The sequence below is a fragment of the Pseudonaja textilis genome, chromosome 2 (assembly GCF_049901715.1).
Source record: "Pseudonaja textilis isolate UNSWEBS1 chromosome 2, rPseTex1.2, whole genome shotgun sequence".
Taxonomy (NCBI): domain Eukaryota; kingdom Metazoa; phylum Chordata; class Lepidosauria; order Squamata; family Elapidae; genus Pseudonaja; species Pseudonaja textilis.
In genome coordinates this window covers 19371672-19398330 of record NC_141991.1, presented here as the reverse complement: position 1 = coordinate 19398330, position 26659 = coordinate 19371672, and the positions used below count along the sequence as shown (strand labels likewise).

Here is a 26659-nt window from a genome sequence, read left to right as displayed (position 1 = left end):
ACCTGGAAGATTAATAGAGTTGGGACTAATCTCACATTAAGGAGAATGGTGTTCCAGAGGGCAGGTGCCATGAGATGAAAATCCTTAGCATATGTTATCCATAATGTAACTGCTGCTGGAGTTGTTGAGATAAGTAGATATAACCAGGGAAAGGTGGTCTCTCAAATAACTTGGCCCCATTCCATATAGGGCTTTGAGGGTTAAAACCAGCACCTTCAACTGAACCCAGAAGCAAACTGGCAATCAGTGAAGCTTGCCTAGAAGCAGACATAAATGCATGCAGTTCTCCTCTTCACGACCAAAATAATTCACATGACAGGTTCCTCTATCCCTCAGATAACAGATAATCCGAGTTGGAAAGGACTTTGTAGGTCATCTAGTCCAACCCCCTGACCAAGCAGGAGACCTTACACCACTTCTGACAGATGGGAGTCCAATCTCTTCTTGAAAATCTCAAGTGATGGCGCTCCCACAACCCTGGATATAATCAAATAATCCTTAGGTTAGATTATTGCAACAAACGAAGCATACAACAAATGATCTCACTATAACTTCTTCTTTAGTTTTATTATACTTAATTGGGGAAGGATTGAAACTTCTTGACATCCAACATATGGATTAGGTGCTTCTCAGGAAAAAAAAAATCCTGATTTTAGGGGGATCCAGTCTGAGGGAACACAAGTGAAGTTCTAAAATAAAGAAGGGGAGATTCAAGAGCAAGTAGTACAACACTGAAAGACTGTGATGACTAATGATTTAAATAAATTGGCTCTTCTTCATTTTTCATGCACTGCAGTCGAAAACACAGAAAATGTGTAAAGCTGATAGGTATACTGTATTCTGGAAGCAAAATCCCTGATTTCAAAACGTGCTCTTGAATAGAATTACGTATGATTTCCCTTATGATCTTTCTTCATCAGAAAATGGTTTTTGGCACATAACGCTAGAAATAGAGCAGCTGGTTCACACACACACAGACACACACACACAAATGTGGAAGAGCAGAATAAACTGCAGATTACACAGCTATGAGAAATAGCCATAACGTGTTCAAGCTTTTGTGTTGGTAGGCTGTGTAATGTAGCGACCTATCATCCTTGGCCATTTTTTATTTTTTTATTTTATTTTATTTTATTTGGTTTGTCAATTGCTTACAAGATAATAGGTATAAGTAAAAAGATAGTTATGAATACATGGATACATATAAGAAAAAAAAAGAAACAATAGGACTGGGACGGTAGGCATGATTGGTGCACTTAAGAAGACCTCTACGGACCTCTTAGGAAAGGGGTGAGGTCAATAGTAGACAGTCTGTTAAAGTTTTTGGGGTTTGGGGAAGAAACCACAGAGTCAGGTAGAGTATTCCAGACATTGACCACTCTGTTGCTGAAGTCGTATTTCCTGCAATCAAGTTTGGTGCGATTAACCTTGAGTTTGTATCTATTGTTTTTCATAATAATAATAATAATAATAATAATAATAATAATAATAATAATAATAATAATAATAATAATAATATAATATAATATAATATAATATAATATAATATAATATAATATAATATAATATAATATAATATAATATAATATAATATAATATAAATATAATATAATATAATAATATATATATTTCATACATATTGTTTTTCATACTATTGTGGATGATGGAAATTGCAGCCTGACGAGGGTTGTTAAAAAGCACTGTTTACATTAGAACGTTTTAATCGGCTGCCTCTCCGGAGTACTGGACTTCAACTCCCATGTTCCCATTTCAGAGACTGACAAACTCGAGAGCAACGTAGGTAATCCTACTTTTTTTAAAAAAAATGTCGCTTTAAGATGACGAAAGTTTCGCCTTTCTCAGCTTGCTGATTGGCTCCCAGCAGCACGAGCCCGGAAATACTGTCACGCATTTCGAAAAGCTGGGGGTGGGATAGGAGAATTGGGGGTTCAGCATCCCGCTACAATGGCGGGCGAGTTGGAGCGCTGGGTATCGAACCAGCTCCATACCCTTCTGGGGCTGAGCGAGCGCCATGTCGTTGCTTTCATGGTGGGCCTGGCCCAGCGGAGTCGGACTCCGGAGGATTTGCTCTCTCGCTTAGAGGAGACCGAGACGCTACGGGTGACCGAGCCCACCGCGCGCGCCTTCGCCCAGCAGCTCTGGGAGCGGGTGAGACGGTTTGGCTGTTGAGCGCGCGACCCTCTTAGAACAGCGGGACTGGGGTGGTGGTGGTGCTGCGAGGGGCGGGGCTATCGAAAAAGGGGCGAGAAATAGGAAGTGCTCTATAGAGGCGATAGATCAAGGGTCTTCAAACTTGGCAAGTTTAAGATTTGTGGACTTCAACTCCCAGAATTCCTGAGCCAACATGACTGGAGGAAGAATTCTGGGAGTTGAAGTCCACAAGTCTTAAAAGCTGTCAAGTTTGAAGACCCCCTGCGATGGATGGATGGATGGAATACATAGATGGATAGGATATATAGATGGAAGGAGAGGAGAGGAATCCAAATTGGTATTAACATTTTACAAAATAGATGTAAGCTTTCCTCCAAGTATTCAAAAAATTTTCCTCAGACAAAATGGATGGAGTGGAAGAGAGAGTGTTGAGAGTATATACCAGATTATATACCAGATTTGAAATTCTAGACCTAGAAAATCTAGAACTATGCTGCCTTTGGTCCGATCTAAGTATACTATATGAAACCATGCATTGCAACGTTCTACCTGCAAATGAATAGTTCAGCTTCAATCATAACAATACAAAAGCACACAATAGATACAAACTCAAGGTTAACCGCACCAAACTTGACTGCAGAAAATACGACTTCACCAACAGAGTGATCAATGTTTGGAATACTCTATCTGACTCTGTGGTTTCTTCCCCAAACCCCAAAAACTTTAGCCTTAGACTGTCTACTATTGACCTCACCCCTTTCCTAAGAGGTCTGTAGGGGGTGTGCATAAGCGCACCAACGTGCCTACAGTCCCTGTCCTATTATTTCTTTTATTTTTCTTATATATACCCATTTCATGTATTCAAAACTATGTATATACTTATACCTATTATCTTGTAAGCAATTGACAAATCAAATAAATAAATATCTCAAGGGACATGATGGAGAGCCCCCAAATGTGCATATGGAGATCTTAATTGGTGCCGAGAGATGCAAAGTTGCAAAAAGGATCTTCTTTAAAATTGCTAGGAAGACAAAGCAAAGAAATTATTGTTTCCCATTTTTTTAAATGTGTGAGTCAAACTCTCTTTGTGGGTCTTAAGGTTTCTTATCTAACATAAAGGATCCAAACCAGGTTTCCTGAATTTTGCTTTGAATTTGAAGGCTTGCAATTGTTCAATAACTATCAAAACCACCTGTCATATGGAACACGGTTATTATACAATAGTATAGATGGTATCCCTTGTTCCTCCCCTTTCCTATTTTCTTCTTTGAGCATGACTTTCAAATTGTAGACCTTTTGTCACTGATTGTACATGTATCACTCTGACACTTTTTCCACTGAGCATCAGAACAGCTGCAGAAAGAGCTGTAATTATAGATAATGATAAAGAAGGAGCAAGAATGTGAAGGTACTGTATTTGATTACTTGAATCCGCTTATTAAATTCTGTTACTGTAGCTCATCTAAATAAAGAATTTTCTTTGTATGGTCTACTTGGGGCTGAAACATTTCCTTGAAAATTATGAAATCTTAACCAGGAAATGCACTGATTGGATGGACACAACCTGATAGCTATCATCATGGAGCTGATGGGAGTTGAAATTCAAAATTTCAGAAGGGCAACAACATCACTTTTTCCTAACTTCAAACTAGTAGTAGTTCTCCATACAGCTAGAAATGGAATTTTTTTTCTGCAGAAACTGATTCATTTTTTGTGTTCCTGCTCCCTTTTGTGTTCCTGCTGCATAAAGATGGTTGCACCAGATTCCATTATTTTTTTCTTTCTTTAGAAATTCAATAGGAAATAAATGGAAGTGTGAAAGTAAGTTTTGAAAATAATATATCGCATTAGTGATTTTGTGTTTTCAAAGTATTTTGCATGAATTTCCTAATGGTAATCTCTAGAATATCCCATCAAGTTGGTCAACAATAAATGGAGGGTGTAGACTTCATAACACATCCAATTAATGAAATCCTGGCAGAAGTAAAATGTGAATATTCCTGAATTTGATATTTTACTCAAAATTAATTCAATATTACATATAGACTTGGAAAAGTCTTCTAGGCTGGTGCTAAGGAATGAGAGCTATATTCTCAAGAGGCTTATGTTGGATATATGTATAGAAATTACAATGTTTTGGAGTTCTAACTGATTTGTTCACTTTCCCTAATGGTTGCTAGGTTCCACACCAGATGCCACAGGAGCGTCCAGCCAGATTAGCTGAGCAACAGGCCTTAGCCTTGCAGCAAAAGAATCGTTCATACACCCTGTTGGAAGACAGTGATGATGAAGAAACCGGTAAAGCAGCCCGGAGCTCAAAGCGTCATCACCCCTCACAAGGTCCTGAGGGCAAGCAACGGAAACGGCACAAACACCTGAGGCAGCGCAAGGAAGAAGAGGAAGACAAAGACTCTGATGAGAAGCCTAGCGGAGAGGACACGGGACGGTGAGCATCCATCTCTTTGCAAAAAGCAGAGTTGTGAGGGGAAAAAAGGAAAGCCACAGATATTTTTGCTTTTCTTGGCCTAGGATTCCAGAAGAGGAGTCAGAGGATGAATGGGACCGGAGTGAACGAGAGCGGCTGCAGGACTTGGAAGAACGTGATGCTTTTGCAGAACGTGTTAAACGCAAGGACAAAGACAAGACTCGCAATATCCTCGAGCGATCAGACAAGAAGGTGTGGTCTCGGCCTTTGGATTATGCTTTCGTATGGAGGAAGCGCTTCTTGGTTGCATTTGTCCTAACTGTTCTGTCCATTCTTTTCTTATATCACCCATTTTTGCAATAGGAGCATTTCACCTGGGGCTGGAGAAATTAGGTAAAAATTGGATATCGGAGAGCTGAACGCACCTGCAAATATATACATATGGATATATCTATATCTGTATATCATTATGAATATTACTACATATATACATGATGATGCTACTCAGGCATAAGCAAGATGCAGGTTTTTTTCATATAATGCTGCTTTTTTTTAGCCACGCTAGCCAAAATGCAGACTTGAAAGAATGTAAACCTAAAAAGATTCCTGAATATGTTTTTTTGGAACAGGAATCGGACATAATTCTCTATGTGTCTTTGTAGGTATCATTTCCACTTTCTGGGGAAAGTGCAAATAGGGAGCTAAGGAAACTTGTGCAAAATTACTGAACTGAGTGATAATTTGCAGAAGTTTCAGAACTTTGTATACAACTTATGGTTTTGATTTATTTTTAAACCATGGTATAGTCCATGGTTTAAATATATTCAACATTGTGCAAGACTAATGGCTAAAATTTTAATACTGATTCATTGAGATATGGAATCTTTTATTTCAGTCCTGCCTTCATTCCCAATATGGAAACATGTGACTGATTCCTTTTCAATCACTTACAAATCTCTGCTATTCAAGCTGCAGAGTTCTCATGTTTTGGCCTTTGGTGGTATTTTCTTCCTCTTCTCATACCTGAGAAATATACCTAATACTTACATTATTTAGAAGAGGAAATTCCATTTTCTTGCTGAGATTATTCCCAACTTTTCTATAAGTCTCTGCTTTCTGCTTTGTTGCATGCCTAAATCTGTAGTCCTAAAAATACAGACATATGACCCCAATTGAGCCCAAAATTTTTGCTGCTCAGTGAAACTTCATTAGGTAATTTTTGCCCATTTTACAACATTTCTTGCCACAGTTGTTAAGTGAATCTTCAATTAATAACACAGTTGTTAAGTGAATCTGGCTTCCCCATTGACTTTGCTTGTCAGAAGTTTGCAAAAGGTATCCCACATGACTCCAGGACATTGTAACTGTTATAAATACTAGTCAATTGCCAAATGTCCAAATTTTGATCACATGACCATGGGGATGCTGCAAAGGGGACGCTGTTTTGTGTGAAAAACGGATGCAAGTTACTTTTTTCAGTGCTGTTGTAACTTTAAACAGTCACTAAATCAACTGTTGTAAGTTGAGGATTACCTGTATTGCATCCAACATTTGTTAGCAAGGATTTTTGGAATTGCTGTGTTTTGAGTTATATTGTATATTTGTTTCCTGATTATGTCGAGGTTAGGCATATGAAGAAGCTCAAAAGCGTTTAAAGATGGTAGAAGAGGACAAAAAATTCATGGTAAGAGCTTGATTTTATCATTGTGTTTAACATAAAAAATAATTTGACAATGAACAATAATGAGATATTGATGGAATGTGGGAGAGTATAAAAGAGACACAGGAAAAAAGTGAACCAAGATGAGTGACATAGCCCGATCAACAAGTCTGGTCTGTAAGCAAACTTCAAAACTTAAAAAAATTCAAAAAAACAATGTATCTTTTTGTCAAGCCAACAAGACAGTAATGAAAATAAGTTACAAGAAAATGTTATTAAATTTTTCCATGTTATAAACTTTTAATACTATTAATTTATTTAAGCCCAAATAGCAAATTAGAAATATAATCTAAAATTTGACATTAGATATACCAGTGTAAAAAGTAAAACTCATTAGTATGGTGCTCAAAACCTAGTTTTTATGGCCATAATCTGACTATTGCCTCTGTAGTTTTAGGTTTTTCAGATTTGAGTAAAATGTTAATACACTCAGAAAGACTCCCTTCCTGTTTTGGATTTTAGAATAAGCCAGATAATATCCTGCAGAAGACTCATAAAATTCACAACATAATGAAATATGATCCACTGTGTCTAAATATCATTACAGGGGCAAAATCTTTAAGAAATCATCATTTTGAAAAGGCTATTTTGTGTTTACTTAAATATAAACTATTAAGATATTTATTGAGCTGAAAATAGTAATTTTTCAAAAAGTTACAGGTAAACACAGAATTTTGACTTTGGCCATTAAATACTATATTGTATTATCACGTAATCTTTGTTTTATACAATTAAATGTTGATGTCATACCCCAAGGAAAATACTCAGGATCAATGCCAATTTGACTGATCTTTGGGTCACCTTATAATCATATATCTGCAAAAGATTCATTTGGGATTTCCTGAAACAATCCTTTTTAAAAAAATGTATATATGCAACTGAAATATAATAATGCTTAGCCAAGCCTGCATTTTCAAGGGCATTTTGTAAAATTTCACCAGTAATTGAGTGATGTTATTTTCTGCAAATGTAATCCAACTTGGAGCTCCATATAAAATTTGAGATGCAATTTTTGCATTAAAAACCTGTACTGCTTCAGGATTAGTTCTGCCTCTTGAATAAAAATCAGAGCCATCATAGTAGATTTTGCTTTCAAAAATATTGCCTTGCAATGATGTTGCCAGAATAGAGCACGATTAAATAAAATGCCCAAATAATGAATGAAAATTGGGCTTTAAAATTTCTTCTAAAAACAAAATCATTCAGACTGTTACGAGGATAAAACTCTTTTGCTCTTCCTATACGTCAGATTCCAGAACTGCGTAAGAAATCCCGTTGGGAGTATTTAGCCAAACGAGAAAAGGATAAAATGGAAGATTTGGAAGCGGAAATAGCAGATGAGGAGTACCTCTTCTCTGAACAAGAACTCACAGCTCTTGAGCAGCAGGAGCTGGAGTACAAACGCAAAGTGCGCGACTTGGCCAAACAGTACAAACAGGCTGGAGAGCAGGAGAAGATGGAGAAGCACAATCGCTACTACATGCCAGAGGAGAGCCGCAGCAAGGTAAGGCGGTGATGTATGCAAAGTCTGGAGCCAGGAATGGGTGAGGTGGCTATTTCCCTCTTATGAGTGGTGGACCAAAGAAGGACATAAAATACTGTTTTTGGATTATCCCGGTGGTCTCTAGTTAAAAGTTCTCAACAATCGGAGCTAGGACAGACTTCTACCTAAGATAACCTGCAGGTAACCAGGGCCCAACCTGTGTGGGGCTAAATTGCATTTAGAAGCCTTCTGGCAACCAGTGGAGGATCTGTATCACTGCTGTAGCATATTTTCGATTGCTGAACATTAGCAAGCACGCAAGTTGCTTCACTTAGAATCAGCTCAACAAACTGAATATCGAAGACCAAATGTTTGGTAAATTCTGGCTTTTGTGTTCACAAGCATCCCACAGGACAAATGAGGGACACAAAACTCAGAACAATCCTTATCAGTCCCACTTTCTGAAATACTTTGTTAGCAACAGCTTGTATTTCTTGCAGTGTTTATTGCTATTCATTTTATCATTTTCTGGACTTTTTCGAAACAAAGTTTACCTATATTAAGAGAAGCTTCTCTGTCTTTCTGCTGGCTGGTTTATTTTTGATAGGATGTATCTCCAAATTTCATATCTTAACCATTTTATACAACATTAAAAACAAAAATAAAATGTTCATTATCATGAGACAAAAGAAAAAGGCTCTCCCAGAACTTGAAAGCCAGTTCTTCTCTAAATATTTCTGTTCGCTTTTATTTCTGCCACATCAGGTTAAGCCACTGTGTCTGAACCCAAGCACTGAGTTTCAGGCCTATTGCTTGCTTTCTGTTTCACCGGATTCTGGTTCTTGGATCAGTTGACAGAATATACAAAAAAACAAAGGCATTTTAATGCTTCCTGAAATTACATACACTCGGACATATAACTCAGTGCACGTATACTTCTGAAGAAAATGTGCAAAAAAATATAGCACTGTTGAACTAGAACTTTGGCTACTGAGCTGCTGAATGCACTGGTGATTCTTTGATTTTGTCCTGCAGAAGATTCCTGATCGCTATGAGGAGCCCCAGGCAGATGATCACATGGCTCCAAGAGATGAGCAGCGGCGCTGGGAGGAAGATCACATTGGGGCAGCTGCTCTCCGTTTTGGGGCCCGGGATGCCAATCAGCACCATCCTCGCAAAAACTACGAGTATGTTCTTGAGGACGATGAGATGATCCAGTTTGTGAATGCTGTGCAAATGCGGGGCGCAAATCAGAACAAGGTGAGAAAGTGCAGGCTGTGAAACAGAAGATGAGGCTCTGTACATGCTAACGTAGCCAGGAACTGTTGGTGGAAATTCAGATCTTGTCCCTGAAAAATACGTATTTCTCTGTGGGATGTAAGGATCAATTTATTTATTTCATTTGTTTATTCCATTTCTATACCTGCCCTACTCAACAAAGTGACTCTGGCCAGTTGATTAAAGCAGAGTTCCCCAACCTTTTGGGGTTGGCGGCCCAGAACAGGGGGAGCGAGGAATCGGGATGGTTTTTGTGGGAGGGGCAAGCACATGTATGCGTGCATATGCATGCACAAGCATCACAACATTCATGGTGATACACGAGTGGGGCCACAACGAGGCTCGCATGAGTGGGGCTGTGCACGTGCATGCGGAGATGTGCACACCATCCGGTCACTCACACGGCCCAGTGATGATTAGTCCTGGCCCAGTAGTGGGCCACGGCCCACAGGTTGGAGGCCCCTGGATTAGAGATCTGACATGGACAAGTGTCTTAGAGGCAAAAGCTGGGGAAACAGCTCTGCCTCAACAGGAGGGAATTCTAGAAAATAGGAGTTGATTTCAATGAATCAGTGACAGGAAGCTATTTATTAAGGATCACACTATTATTCAGAGCACAGATAAGGAATCTAGGATTTGACAGTAGCAGAGAAGTAGAAATAGCAGAATCGTGCAAGTGTGTTTGTTTTCCTTTCCCCCTCCCTCTTAAATCCCAGTGAGTCAGGGAGGAGCTATCCTGTCTCTTCCTAATATTGTATCCATTCCCAGGGCTCAAGGCCTGCTTCTGCCCTTTTTGGTTTTGTAACAGCTTCCGAATATTTCCCTCAAGGCCATCACTCTCTGTATTAAACTGCTGCATAAATATGGGTGACCAAAGGAAACTCTCAAAGCTGAGTCAGACTTACTAGCTCAATATCTCTATAGAATCAATTAAGGGAATCAGATAGATTGTTTCTGGGTTGTTATCAAGCAGTATGAAGGATTGCGCCTGACAGCTTTGACAGGTAAACAAAGATAAACGCCATTGGTCTATGGTGCCTTCCACATTCTGCTTGTGGTATCAGTTTTGTCCAGGGATAGGAAAGATAGAACCAAAGAGACACTACCCGTTCTTGTTGATCTGGGGAAACTCATCTAACTCTGCTTCCTCTCTGTGCCAGGAGGAGAAGCCAGAGCTGTCCCAGGCTGAACTCAAGAAATTGTCTATCCAGGAGGTGCGACGCAGCCTTCCTATTTTCCCATACCATGAAGACTTACTGGCCGCCATTGCTGAACATCAGATGCTCATTATTGAAGGGGAAACTGGCTCTGGCAAGACTACTCAAATCCCACAGTATTTGTACGAAGAGGTAACTCAATAGGAAAGGGGAGAATAATTAATTGCAGGAGTGAAGGAGATCTGTGGTGAAGCTTACAGGAAGGAAATGCTGCTTCTTAGGTCCCTACTTCATGCTAGGGATTGGTGTTCTGAAAACAACAGGGGCCAATACCCTACTTCTGTAATTGTAGACCTGCATACAATATTAGGATTCAGTCCGCATTGCAATTTGGTTCTCCAAAACGCTCAGTGAGCTGCAGTTGTCTTTGACTGGACTTCAGCTGTCCTGTTCTCTGCCCCAGTGCCTTTTCCTGGAAATCATGGTGGTCACTGGCCCAGGGTTGCTCAGGCTTAAAACGGGGTATTTAGACATGTATTGTTCTGAGCTACAAACAAAACTCAAGATTCCAGTTTGTAAAACATTTGGTCCATGAACATTTTTTCCTAATTTCTGGCCTCCTTTCCAACTGAAACTTAGGATTTTAAAATTGTTAATGGGACAAGAATCAAAATGAAATGTTGGACTTTTTTTTTTTTAAAAAAAGCACACATCCCTTCAAATAGTTATTTATTTTATAAGCTGCCCCAGTTGTTCAAACTTTGGACAGTGTATGTAAGGAAATTAGTAAAACAATATGTTAACATTAAAAAATGAAATTATCATTCACAACCTTCATGGCAAGCCAGAAATCCACTGAAAAATAACATTGTACCAACCAGAACTAGAAGGGAAGGTAGCATTTTTTCTACAGTATCTGTGTTCTGATTTGGCCACATCTTGCTTTTTGACACATTCTAAAAAAAACCCACATTTTGCTGTCCACTCAAAGCAAGTTGGGTGTTTACATTTCCAGAGATGTTCTTGAAAAATGGTTTTTTGTTTTAGTAATATTTAAAATGTACATAAAATTACTGTATTAAAATGTTTGAATCAGTGCTTTGGGATGATTTACGCAGAAGAAACAAGTTTATTTTTCATATTTGACAAACTCCCAAGTGTTCCATTTTGCGCATATTAGTATATCCATAAAGAATTGAATGTGTGAATCCAGCGACCCCAGCAGGAACAGAATTTTAGCACACACAAAATTTTTATTCATATCATAAATTATTGAGTGTGGCCATGAACTGCTGAGTGTAAAATCCAGTGGCCCCAGTATGCATAGTATTTTAACTCCTAACAAACCATTTATGCACATAACACCTTTGGTATTGAGATCTTGAATCATGGAGATTCTCTCTCTCTCTCATTCTCTCTCTTCCTAACAGGGTTATACCAAGAAAGGAATGAAAATTGGCTGTACTCAACCGAGGCGAGTGGCCGCTATGAGTGTTGCTGCCCGTGTTTCCCAGGAAATGAATGTCAAGCTTGGAAATGAAGTATGTTCTGAAGAGGGAAAAGGGAAGGGATGAATCTGTGCAGTTTATATTACCAATCCTCTTAGCCAGTTTATAATCCCTAACCTAATTTGGGGATGTCCAACAATTATTTTAATGGCAGCCTATATCATTGGAGGAAAAGTTGGTTCTGTAGCATGAGAATGTTCATACCCAAATAGTGAGGAGCATGTATGATTCATCGGTACCGCAAAACATGGTGATGGGACATTGAACGACAGGTGTACCTTGAGTTAGTCTTGAGATTGTTTCAGTTTTATTTCCAGATTGGAGATAGCATACCCCGCCAGATACTAGTTGAAGATCTACAGTGATGGAAGAGGGGTATACGTATCTTCCCCCACTTCCTCCCCTTAAGCATCTTGTTGGTTGATCCAGCAAGCTCGTTCTATGTAAGCATTATCATAAACCTTCAAATAAAAGCCAATGTGTCCATTGTTCAACCTTTTTTTTTTTTTTGCCATGGATCTAAAGTCAGTGGTGTGCTGGCCATCATAGTATTCTTTAACCTCATAACAGTGTCTGTTTCTCCAGGTAACATTGTAAGCATTAAGATTTCCTTGGAGAGCACTTTATCTTCTTGGATATGTCCGCATTGTTTTCTTAGCAACAATTAGGGAAGTGGCTCACCATTGCTTTTTTGGCATGTTTTTTTCAATTTTCAGTCTCGCATGTAACCCCCAAATTTGTTGGTGGTGTTCCATTCAAACACTAAACAGGATTGTAACCGCTCAGCTTTCTGAAAAGAGCCAAGATACTCCCACCAGAATCGTCACAGATTATGTCCAGCATCTTAATTTGAAAGATGAACTAGAATTTGCTTTATATGTTCATTTCTTCCTTTTGTATATAGGTAGTCCTCGACTTACAATCGTTTGTTTAACGACCCGTTGGAAGTTACAATGGCACTGAAAAAAAGTGACTGATAGCCAGTTTTCACACTTACGATCATTGCAGCAGGTCACATGATCAAAATTCAGATGCCTGGCAATTGGTTTATATTTATGACGGTTGCTGTGTCCCAATGTCATGCAATCTTGCCACCTTTTCACAAGCAAAGTCAATGGGGAACCCAGATTCGCTTAACAACCGTGTCAGTGTCCCTAACTTAGGAAGTACAGTGGTTCACTTTAAAAACATGGCAAGAAAGGTTGTAAAATGGGGCAAAATTCACTTAACTATCTCTCTCAGCAATAGAAATCTTCGGCTCAGTTGGGATTGTAAGTTGAGGACTATCTGCATTTCTTTGAAGGCTGCCTTAATTTGAGTTAAACAGAATTCCATGGACGAATGTTCCTGTGTGTGTTATAAAGACCGCTCTGTGCCCATCCCATAGGTAGGGTACAGCATCCGTTTTGAGGATTGCACTTCAGAGCGGACAGTGTTGAAGTACATGACAGATGGGATGCTTCTCAGAGAATTCCTCACTGAACCTGACCTGAGCAGCTATAGGTGAGTAACAGCAGTGGACACGTGCACTAGTAGCTTAATCGTGGGGAATGAATGATGCTTGTTTGTTGGTTTGTTTTCAGATAAATAGCTAAACTAGCTTTGGATGGAACGTCTTAAGAGGAAGGAATTTTCATATCGGAAAATGTGGAATGAGAGAACAGTGGAATAAATAATTCAAATCCTCGGCTATGCAGCATAGAATAGACTTTCTATAAATTATATATAAATAGAAAGTATTTCTATTGGGGACAAGATAAACTTTCTCAGGGGTCATTGAGAGGGAAGCTATTACTTATTACCCGCCCTCTTTCCTGGATGACACACCTTACAATTGGTGTTTTGAGTTCTGCTTTCTCACTAGAGCAGGGCTGTCAAACTCTTGGCCTGTGGGCCGGATGCATCATGCGCTGGCCATGCCCACTCCCAGTTTAGCAAAGGGGGAAAAAAATCCTCGATACATCACGTGATGCCACTGTGATGGCGTGAGTTTGGCACCCTTGCACTAGTGGCATCCAACATTGGGTTAGCAGAAAACAGAAATTGTGTTTTTGAGAGACTTCAAAAGTATTCACATGTAAAATGGGCTCCTTGAGACGCAGGAAGGATTAAGTCACTTGTTTTACCTCCATTTCCTTCCGAATGCAAAGAGGTCTGATCTTTTTGGCCCTGCCCACTCTGGTGGGACATTTTGTGGACCACACAAGATGTTGGAGGGTTGCATGTAGCCCCTTGATGTCCATTTTCTGCCCTGCTGACTTGAGGAGTGGGACACTTGTGGACCACCAGAGGTTGGTGAACTAGAGCTCCCAACAACTTTGCCCAGAATGGCCAGTAGGAGGAGAGACTAGGAGCTACAATTTGGCATTTTTTCTTCCTAACTTTTTCCTACAAGTGCCGGGTCCACACAGCTGAGCAATATCTAGACATATTCCCATTCCCTACTTAAAATCTAGCTGGAATATGTTTTCTGTTAGATTCTTCTTTCAGTTAACGTCTATTTACTGGTCAGGTTAGGTTTGTTTCTTCCTTCAAGTTCCCGTTATTGTTTTCTTTCCATTCCTTTTGCATTTTTGTTTCTCTAACTGCTGATTTTTCTTACAGTATTTTACTTGTCTTCCTAGTGATTGGCCTACTCATGCACTACACTCTAAACTTCAGATAAAGAAACACAATTGCTATGTTCATTTAGCACACTACATGTTATGCTTAAATATTATAACAAAATAACTTTGGTTAATGCTGGGTTTCCCATAGCAAATTAAATTGTGCTACTCGAATCTGTTTTAGCTCAAATCTTACCTATTAGTCAATGCAACTAACTATAAAAATTAACTATTTCCAAATTCCACAGAAATTTTAAAATTGCTCATTGAATAAATTGAGAAATGAGTGAGCAAAACCATACCTATGCTATGGTTTTCAAACATAACGCTGAGCCCAAAGATGGATCTAGGGGAATAAATGATATTTCATGTGAGGGTCTGATTTTAGAATTGCTGCAGAGAGTACAGTCTATTTTAGAGCTTGCTTTGGGACCATAGTTAGAAAAAAAAGTCTCTACAGTTCTGAGAGTGGTGGGCAGTGTGGGATCATAGTGATGAGTAATGATCTCTTAATGAGTAAGCTATGGTTTTGAGAGATCTAGATTCAAGGCTGATCTCTGTTGCAGTTTCCTTAAAATTGTAATCTTGGTAGTAGACTATAAATTGTAGTCTTCCTATCTTAGTATATATTTAAAAAAAAGCCAACACTGGGCTGATTTTAAACAGACCCAAGACTGCAAAATCCCTTGCAAATGAGTACAAATATTGCATGAGTGTTAACCAGCACCACACCCTTTTCTGCCTTGCTTTCTAGTGTCATCATCATAGATGAGGCTCATGAGCGCACGCTGCACACTGACATCCTGTTTGGCTTGATCAAGGACATTGCTCGTTTCCGGCCCGAGCTGAAGGTGCTGATTGCTAGTGCCACCCTGGACACCGAGCGCTTTTCCACCTTCTTTGACGATGCTCCCATCTTCCGCATCCCGGGGCGCCGTTTTCCTGTTGACATTTATTACACTAAGGTTAGCAAGCACGAAGTGTTTTGTGTTTGTTTGTATGTGTGTAAAGGGATGAGGAAAGAGAGAGACAAAGTGATCAAACCTCAGTGGACATGGCTGGGAGGAGAGCATGTAAGATTTCCAGAATGCCAATTCCTACATCCAAACTTGAATTTATATGCTCGTAAGTTGAAGTTGTAGATTGTACCACTCTTCGTTTTATAGCTGTTGGGTGCTGCCACCGCATCACAAGCTTTATTCTCATACCTGGATTTCATTCTATTCAACTTTCCTAACTTGGCTTATCTTTTGTACAATCGTTATTTCCTACAGGTAGTCCTTGATTTATGACCATAACTGGGACTACAATTTTTCAGATACCCTTGCCCTATAACAAGTCTTTCTAGTTTCACAAAATTAGAGCAAAACGAGCAAATAGAACCATGATGGTGAACCTATGGCACATGTGCCACAGGTGGCACACAGAGCCATTTGTGCTGGCACATGACCTGCAGGAAAACTTACCTCACTGGGCATACGTGCACCTCACAGCTGATTTTCGGCCTCCCAAAGGCTTGAGGAAGCCTTCTGTAGGCTTTGCAGGCCGAAAACTAGCCCCGTTTCATCACTTCCTGTTTTTCTGAAAATACCGGAAGTGACGAAATGGGTTTTCGGCCTGCAAAGCCTGCAGAAGCCTTCCTCAAGCCTTTGGGAGGACGAAAAAAGCCTCAAACCAGCCAAAAATCAGCTGTGAGGTGCAGTGCAGATAAGGGGTGTCAGGGGTGGGTGGGTGGGGATTACATATGCATGTGTAGGGGGTGTGGGGGGGCGTGCATTGCCTTCTGGTTGCTGGCACATAAGTGCGAGCGTGCTAGTGCGCACACAGTTTTTGGCACTGGAGCTCAAAAAGGTTAGCCACCACTGCTATAGAAGAAGCATATCTAATCCAGAGCAGAAAAACTGAGTGAGGAACAAGGACAAGCAACAGTAGAAACCATTAAGGGAGATGAAGTGTTTATTTAACTTAAGAAGAGTGACAGGTAATCCTCAGTCATCCTGCTGTTCTACTGTCCCTGCCATCCTCAGTTGATCTTTGCCGTCCTCCTCCTCCCATTGCTGCAAGGTCTGCCTGACCTGCTGAGCCAGACCTGCTTCCCAAAGCCATATCCAGCCTTGTCCAAATCCTAAGCAACCTTGTCCAAATTGCACGCAGCCTTCTTGCAAGGCTCTGGAAAACTTCAAAGCCTCATGTGAAGACCACACGCGATTTGGAGAATGGTGCGTGCAGCCTTGAGAAGAAAGCCTGATGCAGCCAACAGCCACCTCACGAAGGGCCCGGTCAGGCATGCCTCACCAGCAATGGGAGGAAGAAGATGGCAAAGGTCAGCTGGGGGTGGCAGGGCCAGAGGAATGCAGGTCGAGGCAGTGGAGTGGAGGGCGCCACGAGGACAGAGATGCAATGGGAGATAGATGGGGAGGGTTGAGGTGCCTCTGCGGGCAAATGTTGATCACATGCAGTTATAGCAATAGCCCTTAGACTTATATACCGCTTCACAGTGCTTTACAGCCCTCTCTAAGCAGTTTACAGAGTCAGCCTATTGCCCCCAACTATCTGGGTCCTCATTTTACCCACCTCGGAAGGATGGAAGGCTGAGTTCATCCTTGAGCCGGTCAGGATCGAACTGCCAAATTGCAGGCAGACAGCAGGCAGCAGAAGTAGCCTGCAGTACAGTGGTGGGATTCAAAGATTTTTACCCCCCGTTTGGTGGGCATGGCTTGGTGGGCGCGCTTTGCACACATGCACCAAATGCGCACTTTGCGCAAGCACAGAGGTGTTTGCACAGGCACAGAGTGCACAAAGCCTGCACTCTCCCCGTTGCTTCTACAGCTGCCACACAACACTCTGCTGTGCAGCGCAAAGCAGCTGCGCTTCAAAAGCAGGGAATAAAGGTGGGTAGGGGAGCCCGGGTGAGTGGGCACAACAGCAGAGTGGCGGAGAGAACTGGTTCAGTCTCTGCTGCTCATCGGCACTACCGGCTCGGCAGAACTGGGTCGAAGTGGTAGAATACCACCACTGCTTCAGTACTGCACTCTAACCACTGCGCCACCGCGGCTCATTATGCTGTAACTTTGGGGATTAGGTGTAACTGTCATTTGTTCAGCACTGGCATAACTTTGAATGGTTGCTAAACAAACCTCAGTCACTAACTGAGGACTTCCTGTAATTTGATCGTCCTCCCTCTGCCTCTTTCCTTCAGGCACCAGAGGCTGATTATTTGGAAGCCTGTGTGGTGTCGGTGCTGCAGATTCATGTTACTCAGCCCCGAGGGGACATCCTTGTGTTTCTTACAGGCCAGGTAAGCTCTTGTGTGTTTTCTCCTAATTTACTGCCATTACTTATCAGTATTGTAGTATAATAAACAGAGCTTAACTTCCATTTTTAATGGCAGGAAGAAATTGAAGCCTGCTGTGAGATGTTGCAAGATCGTTGCCGGCGCTTGGGCTCCAAAATCGCAGAACTTGTGGTCCTCCCAATTTATGCTAATCTGCCCTCCGACATGCAAGCCAAGATCTTTGAACCAACCCCACCAGGAGCCCGGAAGGTAAAAGCTGGTTGTATAAAGCAGGAAAGAAAGGTCTTCCTATTTGGGGCCAATGTGTGCAGCTTTCATGATTTAGAGCAGGGCTCTCCAAATGGGACAGCTTTAAGACTTCAGCTCCCAGAATTCCCCAGCCAGCAGGTTTGCCCAATTTGGAGACCCCCCGAATTAGAGAGTTGCATTTGAGATGTTTGGAAAAAGAGAGAGTGGAGAGCTTTGGCCTAAGTGCTGTATTTGGGGAGATGTGGTTTCAGACATCAGTTGTTTAGTATTCTATTTTGTTGCTTGAAGGGAATAAGTATTGTGAGGAGCTCTTTCATATTGTCTGTGAATAGTGCTTATTTCTGTATTTGCAGCCTGCCAGGAATACTTAGCATTTCACACACACACACCTTCTTCTCTCATCTCAAGCCAGTAATACAGGGATGTGATTGATCTAATACACTTTACTGACTGTCCTGGATTTAAAGGGAAGGGGCGAAAAATCAGAAAGTCAATCACAGCATGAAAGAAAAGGACTCAAGACAATTTTTTTCACCTCTGTAGTAAATATATTTGAAGCTGCTTTACCGAGACCTACAGTATGCCATTTGTCCATATAGTATTGTTTATTTGTATTAGCTAATTCTTGGGCAGAAATCTTTCAGCAGCTTGTTCCACAGAATGCTTTTAATGAAGAAATCAGGTTTACTGCTGGACTTCCTTCAGTAATCAGTGTTGTGTTCTACATTTTATTTATTTGTTTGAATAGTCAATTTGAATCATGGCGAGTTAAAAAAATATAAAAACAATCCATGGTTAAAAAAAATATATACAAATAAGCTACTCAATGATATGTTACAGCAAATAAATTAGCTAAGAGAATCGCATTCCAGCTAGCACATAGGTCCTCCCCCAAGGCCCTATAGAAGGCCTTCCAGAAGACCATCATCAAGCTTCTAGAACAGGGTTTCTCAATCTTGGCAGCTTGAAGATGTGTGGACTTCAACTCCCACAATTCCCCAGCTTTCAAACTGCCATGGTTAAAACATCTTGTTCCAGGGTTTAGATGCCATGATTAAAAAATACTGACTTCTCTTTTGAGCACCCTTCATGTCATGTAATTCGGGTATTATAACGTAAGAGATTTATAGTGAAGTTTAAGTTAGGAGAAGTAGCTGCCTTTCACAATCAGTTATGAGTTTCTCTTCTCTCCACAGGTTGTTGTGGCCACAAACATAGCAGAGACATCACTGACCATAGATGGCATAATTTACGTGATTGACCCTGGGTTTTGCAAGCAGAAGAGTTACAACGCTCGCACGGGCATGGAGTCACTTATTGTTACCCCCTGTTCTCGGGTATCTGGTATTAATACTTAATGTCCCCATTCCCTTCTCCAACCAATCTATCTCATTTGCTGAGCTTGCATGTCTTCAAAGTTTTCTGAAGCTCTCATTTAATCTGGTTCACTTATTCGTGCTGGTGTTAATTTGTTTGCAGGAAGTAATTTGTTAAGAATGTAGTTAATCTGGTAACAGTTAAAAAAAGTCACAGGATAAATCAGAGATTTATGGTCTATAATTCTGTAAAGCTATGAAGCTGTACAGAAATCACTTTTGTAATATAACACATCCATGTAATGGTATTCACCAGCCCACCAATGGTGAAGCTCTAATCCTGCAGGAGCCTAAAGGAGAATAGAAAGGGTGCATAACATATAGATCAACGCAAGGATTGGGCAAGGATTGTTAAGAGAATATTATGGTGTCATATAAATTCTGTTGTTGAGTCCTGTGATAATGGAGCCATTAATAAAAAAATGATCAGAGCATCTTTTCTAATTGCAGTTACTGAATGTTGAGGAAAAATTGGGATTTTCTGAAATCTAGGTTTTTGAAATACACTTTAATCCTTGTGGACATTATAATATTACCAAGAACTTTTAGAAATTTCTAGTGATGGTGTGCTTGTGTAGATTTTAACAGGCTTACTGTTTATGCCAATCCACATAAATTCTGTGCAGCTTACATTTCTGACATATGTAAATGTTAAAATAACAAAAAATAATCAAGTCAGAATTGATGTAATTAAACAGATGATCAATTATCATCTTAATTTAGCTGTAATAAAGATAAATGATGAGAGAAACATTTATTGCCATTTACACTATGAAATTTAAGATTCTCTTCATTATTTTTCTCCTACATTCACTCTGGAATCTGATGAAATAACCTTTCCAGTTCTCACTGATCTCAGTAAAAACACACACTTCATATTCTCCATCAGGCTTCTGCCAATCAAAGAGCAGGTCGGGCAGGCCGTGTGGCCGCAGGGAAGTGCTTCCGTCTCTACACAGCCTGGGCGTACAAAAATGAGATGGAGGAAACCACGGTGCCAGAGATTCAGAGAACCAACCTTGGCAATGTAGTGCTTCTTCTCAAAAGCTTAGGTGTGTATTTTAGCAATCTTGGGTGGTAAAATATGAGGATTGCATGCGCCATCATAGAATACGTTACAAAAATATGGGGATTGCATGCTCCATCTTAGAATACGTTACAGTGGAAGTTGAATCATTTTTAAGGGTTAAATTTCAGAAGATTTATCTTATTATAGAAGATGGAAATATCTAGGCTCAAGATCTTACAGAAACTAGTAACTTGTATATGCAATACTTAGCCGATTGTATTTCTTATCTTTCTTCAGGCATTAATGATTTGATTCACTTTGATTTCATGGATCCACCACCCCACGAGACTCTAGTATTGGCATTAGAGCAGCTGTATGCCTTGGGGGCCCTCAACCATCTTGGTGAACTCACCAAGGTATGATTTCTTATTCAAGACTATCTTGTCCGGGCAGGAGACTTACTTTGAAAGTAGAGTCTATCAATGGGAGTGAAGTTAAAAGTTGGAAAAGAGACTGAAGCTTCAAATTTGTATTCTAATCCAACTATACTTTCTAGTTACTCCTTAGTTTAGGTTCCATGGATACAAATTATTTTCACTGTGTTCTTCAAAGATAGCATAAAAGAGGACTTGTCAGTATCACATCAATAGTAACAGGAAAGATTTTTGTTCAACCTGATTTGAGCACTAAAGTGTTCTATTTTAAGTAGGTGGGCCTGAATCAAGATTGCTTTTCTGCTACAGAATAAATAAACAAATAAACAAACAAACAAACAAACAAATGAATGGTTGTATCTCAGCTCAGTATAGAGTTATTATTAGGATAAAAGACCAAGGATATATGAAGCTCTGAGGAATTTGGAAGGAGGTATTTGGAAGGAGGAAACAGAAGTGCAATGAAGAATGGCAGATATCTGTATGGGTTGTACCTGCTTATTCCTTTCTATTCTTAAAGAAACAGAGGCCTGCTGGGATGGTTAGTGACAAGAACCAGTATCACAAATGTCTTTAAGTTGTCGCACACACAACTTCAAAATATTTGGCTGTATATTTCAATCAGAAATAGTGCTTTGACTTGTTGGGAGGGGGAGAAATATATTACACTTGTGGGAGGTTTTTGTCCTTTAATTGAATTTATTAACTCTGCATCTTGTATTTAGTTGGGCCGGAAGATGGCAGAATTGCCAGTTGATCCCATGCTCTCGAAGATGATTCTAGCTTCTGAACAGTGAGTCCTTCTCTGCTTTTCCTGGTTTTTTTTCCCCTTAATATGTTGAAAGTGGCTTCGGCCTTGTTAGCATTTTTTCAGAAGTGCAAAATACTGTATCCATCTCCTATTTCTTAGTTCAATCCCTAATTCCCTACTATATTCTTCCCAGAAAATTCCAACATATTTGAACAACAATGATTATCTAATTATGAAAATCCTATAGATGTAGAGTGTTTCTAACATTTAAATAATAAATTGTAAGCATAAAAACATTCCTGATTAAGTATGGATAGAATTGAAATAAATTATTATGATTAAAAATGCTTCCAATTTTTGAGTAAAATTTTAAATATTTTACTTTCTTTTTAAGAATCTACCTGCCTACTTGATATTAATTGATGTGTTTCTAAAGTTTCATTTGTTTAACTTTAGAAGATCTGATTTAAACTGTGATTTTAAATCATATTTTTCGTTTAGCTTTTCATCAATTGTTAATGTATGTCTCCTTTCCATCTGTCCATTCTCCTTTTTCTTCTGAAGTTTTTTGATTGCTTTTATTGCTGTTGTTCAATTTGATTTTGTTTCTACCACAGTAAAACCCAACATTACTCTTTCTTTACTGGAAATTCCCCAGATACAAGTGCTCAGAGCAAATCTTGACCATTGCTGCTATGCTTTCAGTCAACAATGCCATTTTTTACCGTCCTAAGGACAAAGTGGTTCATGCTGACAATGCCCGCATGAATTTCTTCCTGCCAGGTGGAGACCATCTGGTTCTTCTCAATGTTTATACTCAGGTGAGGATGAAATGTCAAGGCTAGCCTGGCATCCCATTTTTAGAATTGCAATTCTTAGAATTCTGAGTAGGGAATAATATTTCATATCCTGGATAGTAGAGGTGGATTAGTGTAAGAGAGGAAGAAATATCTCTAATCTTTGATGAAAGTTTCATTAGATGACTTTTTAAATCCCAACCAGCCTTGCATTTATTGTAGAGTTGTATATCAAAGGTCCCGTTATTTTAAAAAAAATAGAACAACCTAATAACCTAATCAAGGAATTACCAAGGAGAAAACCACCCCACCATCAAAATTGGCAGGGCAAAATACTGTATAAACAAGGAGAAAACCCCACTCTTTTCTAGAGTTGATGATGTTATGTAGTTGGGAAATATATGCTCTTCTATTGAATACTTTTTATTGCAGAGGTCATTTAGAAGAATGATAATTAATGGTTGCTTCTTCTCTGTGTTTTTATAGCAGTTCTAGGATATTAGTGTGGGATTTTCCAGAGCTCTTATGGCATTAGGTTCTACTTTCAAGAGATACAAAATGAGTGTTTTCTGGGACGGAGGACAATAGCTAGTACAGATGGGTTATTAATAGTAGAAAAAGCGTGGGGCCTGCTGTGGTGGTTAGGGCTAAGGGTAGACCTGCAGTAGGCTTTCCCCATCCAAGGACCCCCATGTTCCACTTAGCAACCTGCGCATTCATTTAACAACCACATTGGGAGAGCAGGGATGGGGGGATCATTAAATGACATGTTTCACTTAATGTCCGTCACGATTTCCAACTGTAATAGATAGGGTCCATTACAGTCATAAATCAAGGACTACTTGTACTCAATACTGTGTGGTCAAGTCACTAAGAATATGGCATTCCTTACTTGCTGGCTTACCCAGCAAGCCTTTTGATCTGTTTTATTCCTCCCTTCTCTCTTAGTGGGTAGAAAGCGGTTACTCCATGCAGTGGTGCTATGAGAATTTCATACAGTTTCGTTCTATGAGGAGAGCTCGAGATGTGCGAGAACAGCTGGAAGGTTTGATGGAACGCATCGAGGTGGATATTACTTCCACTGAAGGGGACTACATTCCTATCCGCAAGGTAAAAGCACCCGACACCTGTTATTTTCTTCTGCTCTGGATTTCCAAAGTCCCTTTAGACAATGTATTTGGCGTAGCCACCTATTTTAGAAACCTTCATAATGATAATCACGTTTTTAAAAAAATAAGAGCCAGTGATTTCTAAAATTGCACGAGGTACTTATTGAATGTTTATTTATTGATAGTATTTTTTAACTTTGTTTTTCATTCATTATATAATCTACAGTCTATAAAAATAGCGTATTTTGCGTTATTTAAGTTACAATACAATGAGTTATATCCAGATTTCGAGTAGAACCTTTGAAACTGAAAGTTGGTAGTGACTAATTTAAGCTCAGCTGGTTTCAACACACTGACTCATAGCTTGACATCTGAATCCAACGTAATGTATTAATCATGGTTTATTGAACGAGTCATACTAGCCTGGTGGTTTATAAGCCATATTGGATGGATTCGCACAAGATGCTAAGCAAAAATGAAAGCCATTTATGATTTAACCGTCTGTCATTTCAGCCATTGATACCATTTATTTCATTGTCTGCCTCACATTTGGCCCTTCCTGCTCTGTTTCTATAGGCCATAACAGCCGGTTTCTTTTATCACACTGCCCGGCTAACCCGCAGTGGTTACAAAACGGTCAAGCATCAGCAAACAGTGTACATCCATCCCAACAGCTCCTTGTTTGAAGAGCAGCCCCGCTGGCTCATTTATCATGAACTGGTCTTTACCACTAAGGAATTCATGAGACAGGTGAGTTCTGAACCTTCTCAAGAAAAAGCTTCTCCTCAGAGATAAAATGTTGTCTGTGCTCAACGGAAAACTGACGTGTGAATGTAGCAGGCGCTTTAGGTCAAATAAAAAGGTTGCCTTTAAGCATTAGAAAATATCCATTTTTGACAATTGAAATAAAGGAGGAGCTGAACGCTTTGCTTGTGAATTTGTAGCATTTTATTGTAGGCTTCCCACTGAAGTGTCAAACAAGAGGTTTGTGTAATATGGAACTAATTTGCTCTCTGTCTTTTCAGTGGACTTAGTTCCCTGTTCTATTCTGGTCTAACTCAATATTTTATATACAAATCACTTCACGTTGTTGTTGCTGCAACGGTAAAGACAGAGGTGACTTCTATTAGTGGATTAAATAATTAAAAGAGATGGAGGAGAGATTCAATAATCGGGTATTAGTGGGACGTTTGTGGAACAGCGATTCTGGATTTCCTTTACAGCCAGTTCAATTACCCGTCTTCTTACATCTGACACATCACACCTGATCACCTTTCCATGGCCCTTTGACCTAGCCGATAGGCTAGTCAAACCGGCTATGGAACCAGCTTCACCCCATCCACATCAGCCCATCCCGCTCGTTCAAACAGGGAAGGTATGCTAAAATCCTATCAGCCAAAGGAAGGAGCAGGAAGAGGGCTTTCTCTGCCGCTGCCCCTACATTGTGGAAAGACCCCAATCATTTGGCCTTCCGCAAAGGAGACAAAACTTGGCTGTATAGCTTTGTGTGGGGAACACAAAGGCCCACACAACCATGGGGCTGGCTGGCCCCACGAGAACTCCACCCACCTGTATTAACAACTATTAACTCCCCATCTTGGAATTTTTCACCTTTGCAAACTTTTATAATGTTGTTTTTATAATTATACAATTTTTAATCCCAAATTATTCTGATTTTAAAGTTATTGATACTGCACACCACCCAGGGCCCTTTTTAAAGGGAGATGGGCAATTAAGAAATATTCAATATTTATCATCCACCAATCCATTATCTATCATCTATCTTATCTATCATCTACTGTATCTTGTCTATCTTATCTATCTATATCATCTATCTAATCTGACACCTATATCTATCTAACCATCTATCTAAATCCAGTATGTTTCTGTGTATCCTGAGGCAGTGCTGAAATCAGAAGGACTCTAGCTAGAGCTGCTTTTGTGTTGTTTGCAGGTGATTGAAATTGATAGTACGTGGCTGCTGGAGGTGGCCCCTCACTACTACAAGGCCAAAGAACTGGAAGATGCCTCAACCAAGAAACTGCCCAAGAAAATGGGGAAGACACGGGAAGAGCTGGGATAAAGGAAGGACTTGGCCTTCAGTTCTGACTATTCTGGTGCTCGATAGCACCCTTGGACACTTTTTTGTAGAGCTATATAGTTTTGCTGTTATTCAGAGGCATAAAATAAACATTTTTTAAAAAATAAGCTCCCCTGTGTTATTTACTTTCATTTTCTTTCTAGACAAATTTAATCTTTGCTTTAAGAAATCACTTTCTTCTTTAAAAAGATGCTTTGGAATGCATACAAACAGAATTCAAATCTTTTCAAATCATCTTCAACGTTTTAAGACAATCATTTTCTTTGTATCCTGACTTTTTATGGGTGGCATCCATGGAACTTTTATCTCATTTTATCCTTGCTCATTGTAATTTTGGGATATAATTATTAGCATAAAGACTTCCTATAAGTTCTATGGCTGAGTAGGCACTTGAACCTCATTCTATTTGGGGCACTTTGAACCCAGCATCAAGCTAAGTTTTTCTGTTCCATTAAAATAAGCAAATAAGTACTTTGGGTTTTTTTCTATTTTGTTAGGTGAGGGGGTAATAAGAATAACCAGCTATGCTTGATACTGAGAAGCTGCATCCCTGCACCTGTTAGAAATCTTAATATATCAAAGCAGTATATCAAATAAACTTTTCCATAATTCAGTACCAACCAGCAAGCAGAAAATCTTTGTAGTATGTAGCGTGTTTGATTCCATGCACCTCCCACAAAGCCCAAATTTGTGTGTTCAAAGATGCTAATAAAATAGACAGAATGGCATGCAGATATGTGTTGTAAGTAGCATATTCTGAAAATAATTTTGGGGAAATTTTTAGAATATGCTACAGGCAACACTTACCACAAATTCAGAGTGAAGGAAATTTTCCATTCCAGACTGAGACATTTGATAGAGGGGTATTATGCAACAAACCCAAACAAAGCTCTGTTTTCTTCAGTTCTCCTCGGGCTTTAAATGCATGGAAGCGACAGCCTCATTCCTGCGGAAAAGTTAGCCTTTTAGATATTGGGTTTATACTAAATTTATAACTCAGCAAAACTAACATTTTTGTAGCTTTCTCAAGGAATTTTGAATATAAAATCATTATTGGAATGTTTAATAAGATTAAAAACAAAATGCAGGTTAAGTCCTCAAATGTACGACCACAATTGAGCCTGAAACTTGTTGCTAAGTGAAGCAGGTGTCAAATGAATTCCACCTCATTTTATGACATTTTTTT

General features: G+C 39.6%; 1 protein-coding gene across 2 annotated transcripts; it reads left to right on the top strand.

The window, feature by feature from the left end:
• Window positions 1-1830: 1830 nt before the first annotated feature.
• Window positions 1831-25580, top strand: DHX16 (DEAH-box helicase 16). Of its 2 annotated transcripts, XM_026720735.2 has the most exons (20): window positions 1831-2169; window positions 4356-4621; window positions 4705-4852; window positions 6228-6284; window positions 7570-7824; window positions 8839-9063; window positions 10242-10430; window positions 11669-11779; window positions 13134-13249; window positions 15107-15317; window positions 17552-17650; window positions 17744-17896; window positions 19093-19233; window positions 20162-20324; window positions 20579-20697; window positions 21441-21508; window positions 22125-22287; window positions 23212-23373; window positions 23949-24122; window positions 25327-25580. In XM_026720735.2, the coding sequence occupies exons 1-20, from the start codon at window positions 1966-1968 to the stop codon at window positions 25453-25455; spliced, it is 3153 nt and encodes a 1050-aa protein (XP_026576520.2). In that variant the 5' UTR covers window positions 1831-1965; the 3' UTR covers window positions 25456-25580. The 2 variants fall into 2 exon arrangements, with proteins under 2 accessions (XP_026576520.2, XP_087779553.1); XM_087923427.1 differs by lacking the exons at window positions 23212-23373; window positions 23949-24122; window positions 25327-25580 and having other exon boundaries at window positions 1878-2169; window positions 22084-22157.
• The last annotated feature ends 1079 nt before the right edge of the window (window positions 25581-26659 follow it).

Excerpts from the sequence above, each read along its gene's own strand:
- DHX16 (XM_026720735.2), top strand. The coding sequence starts at position 1,966 with ATGGCGGGCGAGTTGGAGCGCTGGGTATCGAACCAGCTCCATACCCTT. Across the intron at positions 4,853-6,227 it reads TCGAGCGATCAGACAAGAAG|GCATATGAAGAAGCTCAAAA; the intron begins GTGTGGTCTCGG and ends TGTCGAGGTTAG. Across the intron at positions 20,325-20,578 it reads GCTTCTTCTCAAAAGCTTAG|GCATTAATGATTTGATTCAC; the intron begins GTGTGTATTTTA and ends ATCTTTCTTCAG.